The sequence below is a fragment of the Calypte anna genome, chromosome 3 (assembly GCF_003957555.1).
Source record: "Calypte anna isolate BGI_N300 chromosome 3, bCalAnn1_v1.p, whole genome shotgun sequence".
Taxonomy (NCBI): domain Eukaryota; kingdom Metazoa; phylum Chordata; class Aves; order Apodiformes; family Trochilidae; genus Calypte; species Calypte anna.
In genome coordinates, this window is record NC_044246.1 from 82,079,211 (window position 1) to 82,085,317 (window position 6,107).

Consider the following 6,107-nt stretch of genomic DNA (forward strand, 5'->3'; position numbering starts at 1 on the left):
GCGACCTCAAAGGTTTCCAACCAAACCCATCCCGTGCCTCTACCTACTCCCTCCCACCCCCACCCACACCCTCCCGCCGGCCGCCGGACGGGACGGGACGGGACGGGACGGAACGGGACGGGACGGGACGGAACGGGACGGGACGAGACGGGACGAGACGGGACGGGACGAGACGGATCGGGTCGGGGTCCGCCCTCCCGCTCCCACCTCCTCCCAGGAGGGGGCGCGAGTGCGCAGGCGCTGGGCGGCCCCGGGGCGGGGAGGCGGCGGCGGGGCCCGGTGAGGAGCGGCGGAGCGGGGGGCTGGGGCGGGGGGGGGGAAGGAGAGAGGGGGAGGACGGCGCTCGCCGGTCACGGGGCTTCAGCCGTCACCCTCCGCCTCCGGAGCCGCCATGGGAGCGCGGCAGACCGGACCGGGCCGATACGATACGTTCCGGGCGTCCCTGCCGGGTTTTCTCTTTGGGGAAGTGCCCCGTCGCCGGCCTGAAGCCTTTAATGGCGTCAGGAGCCTCTTGGCCTCCTCGGTTTCTGCTCTGACCCTCGTCGGCCTCACGGTTTGTGCTGCTGAGGGGCCGAGCCGAGGGGCCGGCCCAGAGCTGCTGGGCGGTGGCGGCGGTGGCGGCTGACGTACGGGCTGTCAGGGCTGCCCTGTGCTCGCCTTCAGCTGACCTCAGCCCTGCCCTGACCTTCCTGCGGGGTCTCGGGCCGGTTGCTAGGTTGAGTTTATGAATCCCACCCCTTGGCCCCCGGTTGAGCTTCTCTTGTGTGAACTATAGGGCAGCGGTTCCTTTAGCACCGTGTCTCAGCCCCTCAGAAAGCGGGTTCAGGGAGAGGTGTGTTTCTTTCATCTTTGCTTGGATGGTGTCTTGCAGGTTACCTGCCCTTGCTCTATAAAAGTGACAGCAGAAGCCTAGGACTGGGATGGGTGGATAAAAATTAGTGCGTTACCGTGGGGTGTAGGCTGTTGTATCACATGTAAGGCTTTTGGAAAAAAAGTTCCTTGGTGTTGTCTTCCTAGTCATCTGGAGACTACTGGTTCCGCAGGTAGCTAAAGCATTAGGCAAGGTCAAGTAAAAAAAACAAGCCTGGAGACTTATGCTTGCTGTAGAAAGATGTGCATCTCCAAAAGTTATTTGTAGGATGCACAAAACTGTCAAGATTATTGTTCTTAAGCTAGGAATGGTAGGTGGCACCAAAGATAATTGTTAATGGATGTACACAAACTAAAAATTGTGCTGTAAGCAGGCAAGCTGAGTGTGAACTCAAAGTCAGTGGAAGTAGTTATTTCAATTTTTTATTAAGGTGTCATCTTTTTTTCCTTCTGTTTTTAGGAAGTATTCAGCATTAATTAAAATGTCTTCCACCAAACCTCCAAATGAAAATGAAAGAAAACCAGGACTGAGCAGTGTTCGAACAACTATGCTTTTCCGAGCTGTGAATCCAGAGCTTTTCATTAAACCTGTAAGAGACTTACTTTGAGAGAAACTAAATATGCTTGGAGAGACACGGTTGCTTTAAAACAATCATCACAATTCTCTGTGCATTATATAACTTGTTATGCAAGCCACTTATTAATGTAACTAAAAATATTTTTGCTTTTCCCCACTGTCCAGAACATTACGCTGTTTATTCCAGCTTTTATTTCACTATTATATTGTCTTGATTTTTTTTGTACCTAGCCACGTTGCTTTCAGAAAGCCTGTTTACAGGCATATCACATGTAATGTGGCAGAGTAAGTAATGAGAGTCTTCTTTAATATTTAAAAGGGAACAAATCATAAAATGCAAGCTTTTGGATATGAAAGGAGGGGAGTTTTGGTAGCTTTTCAATGTTTTTGATTTTTCTTTTTCTTTTATAACAAGTTGATGATAGGGTTTATTTACTCTTGCAGAAGTCAGCAAAACTGGAGGGAATTCAGTGCATATAATACAAAAGTAGATGTTATGATGATAATGCATGATCTCTTTTAGAGGAATATGAGGAATATAAGTGATGGTTGCTTGGTGCATTGTCCCAGTAGGATATCCAAATGAATACCATAAGAAGTTTGTAGTAGTTACCTTTAGTAATTAGCTGTGGCCTATTCATTCATGCTCAAGCAGCAAAAGACAGAGCAACAGGTAATAAAATGTTGTCTCCAGAATGCATCTTCCTTTTCAAAAGAAATCCCTTTTGCTATCAGAAAATCAAATCTCCCTTCTTGCTGCTTCTCAGAGTTACTTGAATCAGTCTGCAATAAGGCAATGATGACTTTTTGCAGATGTCACAATAGTTTACTGTTTACTTTGTAAGCTAAGGTAGAGGAGTGTAATGTTTGTGCTGAATGCAAAATGTTTTGACTAAAAACAGGTACTAATTTTTTTCTTTCTTGTCAGAACAAACCGGTGATGGCGTTTGGACTCATAGCAATTAGCCTCTGTGTGGCCTACCTTGGCTATTTGCATGCAACAGTAGAGAATAAAAAGGACCTCTATGAAAGCATCGACAGTGAGGGGTCCAGGTATGTGAGGAGGAAAACTTCCAAGTGGGACTGAGAACATAAAGAATGAAGTGAGCAAATCAGTCACAGAACTTTTCAAGGCAACTACTTTTTTTTTCTCCGTCTGTGGAAATAATGGATAAATGTCTATCTTGCTATCTGATCCAAATTAAGTTTATAAAATGCCGTGCCTGTACAAATAAATTGCAATCAAGATACATGAGAAGAAGTGAATTGTTGTCTGTGATCTCTACAGCATGTCAGAAGACATGAAATTAGCTTGGACATGCGGTCAAGACTGGTAAATGCCTTAGAAATTTACCTGATAGTTCAGCTCGCTTCTTTTTCTTTGATTAAATGAAAATGTGTTGGGTTTTTTGTGTTTTTTTTTTTTAACAGCCTGATGTGTGTGAAAAGCAAAAATAGATCTCTTGATCTGCTGGATGTTGATAATTAACAGTGGTGCAAGTAAAATAATTTTAAGGCAAGAAAGATCTGATAAAGCAGTCACTTTATTTAAGAAGGATTTTATTTAATAAAATAATCTTTAAAATACTGGCCAAAATAATCTTTGGATGCTAATTTGCTCTTGAAAAATGAACAAAAAATCAGTAGCTAGGTAGGAGAAAAAGTAAAGCAAAGGTTTCTGTCAAGAGAAAGGCAGGAAGATCTCAGCCTTTACCTCGTCTGTGTGGCATCAGACAGCAGACCAGAGAACATATTACTATCAGCTTGCCGTTGATATGTTAACTCCACGTTAGCCAGAGCTTGTGTGGTGTTCTTGCCTACTCAGCAGGACAGGTTTATTTAAGCTCCATTCAAAAACTGAATTTCTCTACATTGCAAAGTGCATTTTATAGCACTATTTTGTATGGATTACTGAACTCAAAATAAGGAATGGGAGGTCTGAGATCAACAACAGACACGAAGAAAGGAACATACCAGCCTGAACAATCCCAGTCTTGCTGAACACCCCTACCTGTGGGTTTAGGGTGACCCCTGGCAGTGTGCTGGTTAGTGCTGCAGGTGGTGTTATGGCATTTCTTCAGCACATGACGTGGTCCCTAGTGAGCCTTTACCTTGAGCAAAATGTTCATGTGGGTGCTTGCCTGTTCCAGCACTGAGGCCTTTTCCTCAGAGCTTCTCCAGCTATGTCCTAGATGGTATCCCATTAACCAAACACATGGTTTGGTTAATCCAGAACACGTGGTTAGAGGGCACATACCAGGCTGTGCCCTTTTTCCACCATAGACCCTTATTAACATTCTGCTTGCATTTTTCAATTAAGTTCCTCATATTTACAACCCCATCCAGGGCTCCCAAGAAGCTGAGAGACTTGTGTTAAGCCTCTACTGGCCAAGGTGGCTTCTGTAGAAAGGACATGAAAGGATATGTGCTTTGCCACTCTTGAAATTGCTTTGGGTTTTCTCATTGAAAGCCTTTTTTATTGAAGGTAAAAAAAGGTGACCAACTGCCTTGAGGAACAGCAGTTGCTCTATGGGTTGTCATTTTCCTCCCGTTCATGTTTTACAGTTACCTGAATCCTAACTTGAGCTGGGCCTTGGCTATCTCCTCCCTGAGAAGGGAAGTGACATCTGCCTTTGATAAAGCTATAAAAAGTAGCATTTTAATAGCCTTTTAAAGCATAGCTCTGTAAGCCTCACTGCCTTAAAACAGAAGGTCTTGGGCAAATCTGAAAGCTTGCAGGTGAGGAAAACATTTGCCTTTTGATGGGTGAAGGATTTTCAAGGTGGATTGATCAGATACTCAGAGCTGTCACATGCTGTGCATATCCTGTAGAAAATGTTTGATAGGCAGCATTGGAACTTAAGAATGAATCTGTTGTTTTAAAAGGGGTCACACAGCATTTTAGTTCAGTTCATTAAAATGCACGAGTCTTCTAAGTCTGCATGAGTTTAACTAAGTTATTCCAATCCAAAACCAGTGCTCCAGTAAGCATTTTAACTTGTTTCTCTGCAGGATTCTAAGATAGCTGTTTTGGTCCTTTTACCTGTAGATGATTTGAAGTGAAATATTTTCACATATTTGGGAATAATCCAGGATTTGGTTCTCAAACTTTTGAATTATGTTTTGTGAAGTGCATATAGATCTGGAAGCTACTGAGAGAAAAGGAAAGGGAGGGTGAGGAGGTCAAAGGGAAAGGTGTGGGACTGATCTGGTCAAGGTGATGTGCATGGCACTTCATAGAAAAGGTGTCTGAAATGAAGCCTTTTAGCTGTTTCATGGAGTAAATTCCCATTAACCAGGTTAACTTCCCAGCTGAAGGAAGAGTGAATACTTAGACTTGTCCTTATTTTTAAGGACCTTCTCCATATTTATTTGTGACAGCTGCTGTACAGGTAACTTACTGTTACAAAAATTATATAAAGGAGGTAGAGCAGTGAAAATAAAAAGAAGAAAGTAGTAAATTAATAGCTGTTATAGTATAAATACTGGTATTTGCTGTTTTAAGTACCCAGTTTATATATACATTAAAGCTACGTGCGTATATGGAATAAAGGGAGAAAAGCCCCACCTGAGCACAAGTACATCATTAACAAAGTTTGTTAACTCCATTCTGAAAGCACAGCTATCCTTCTGCATCTAGAGGGTAAGTAAAAATCACCAGTTCAGTTGCTTTGTTGCATTTTTCTCAATCTCATCTTCAGTATAGCAATAATTATCTGCAATGGATGATGACAGGAGCTGGTTCTGCACGTCAGTCCTTGGTGCTGCAGACCAGCAGGGCTACCTGTTAGTTTTCATACCATGCTCACAGAGGGAGATGGCATTGCTAACATCTTATTGAGACCCCATAGATGTTGCTCAAGGGAGTATCCCTGACCTAGGCCTTGTGAAGTGGTGAGGCTTGTCTCTGTGGTGCTTCACTCCCCCTTCCTAGAAGACTCTTGCAGTACTGGGGCTGCTTGGGCCCTAATCAGACACAGCAGCCCTAGTGAAAGGGATTACTTTCTGTGAGCATAGTTGGTTCCCAACAGCTGAAATACTCTGCAGCATCCCCTCGAGAATATTTATTGTGTACCCCAAGAGTGGCATGAAGGAATCTGAGGGCATCTTGGGGCAATAGACCTCACTGAAAGCCTTGGAGAACAATGAGGGCACTGGAAGCCAAGGGGCACCATCTTACCCATAGCATCTAAAGGGAACAAAGCCATCCCCTGAGCTGCCTCAGTATTTGCAGACAGAAATGGTGAATCATTGCCAAGAAAGCTGAGGACTGGCCTCTTAGAATCATAGAATTGGCTGGGTTGGAAGGGACCTCAGAGACCATCAAGTCCAACCCTTGATCCACTACCGCTGCAGTTACCAGACCATGGCACTGAGTGCCACATCCAGTCTCTTTTTAAATATCTCCAGGGATGGAGAATCCACTACTTGCCTGGGCAGCCCATTCCAATGTCTGATCACCCTCTCTGTAAAGAAATTCTTTCTAATATCCAACCTAAACCTCCCCTGGCACAACTTAAGACCATGCCCCCTTGTCTTGTTGAAAGTCGTCTGGGAAAAGAGACCAACCCCCCCCTGGCTACACCCTCCTTTCAGGGAGTTGTAGAGAGTGATGAGGTCTCCCTTGAGCCTCCTCTTCTCCAGGCTGAACACCCCCAGC

At 44.5% G+C, this 6,107-nt stretch overlaps 1 protein-coding gene across 2 annotated transcripts; it reads left to right on the top strand.

The window, feature by feature from the left end:
* The first annotated feature begins 224 nt into the window (after positions 1-224).
* Positions 225-2,852, top strand: SMIM8 (small integral membrane protein 8). Of its 2 annotated transcripts, none has more exons than XM_030447629.1 (3): positions 225-279; positions 1,331-1,460; positions 2,376-2,852. In XM_030447629.1, the coding sequence occupies exons 2-3, from the start codon at positions 1,353-1,355 to the stop codon at positions 2,532-2,534; spliced, it is 267 nt and encodes an 88-aa protein (XP_030303489.1). In that variant the 5' UTR covers positions 225-279; positions 1,331-1,352; the 3' UTR covers positions 2,535-2,852. The 2 variants fall into 2 exon arrangements, with proteins under 2 accessions (XP_030303489.1, XP_030303488.1); XM_030447628.1 differs by lacking the exon at positions 225-279 and adding an exon at positions 336-553.
* Positions 2,853-6,107: the final 3,255 nt, after the last annotated feature.

Bases quoted from the DNA above. Each gene is read 5' to 3' on its own strand.
- SMIM8 (XM_030447629.1), top strand. From the start codon at position 1,353: ATGTCTTCCACCAAACCTCCAAATGAAAATGAAAGAAAACCAGGACTG. The intron at 1,461-2,375 runs GTAAGAGACTTA...CTTTCTTGTCAG, and splicing joins CAGAGCTTTTCATTAAACCT to AACAAACCGGTGATGGCGTT.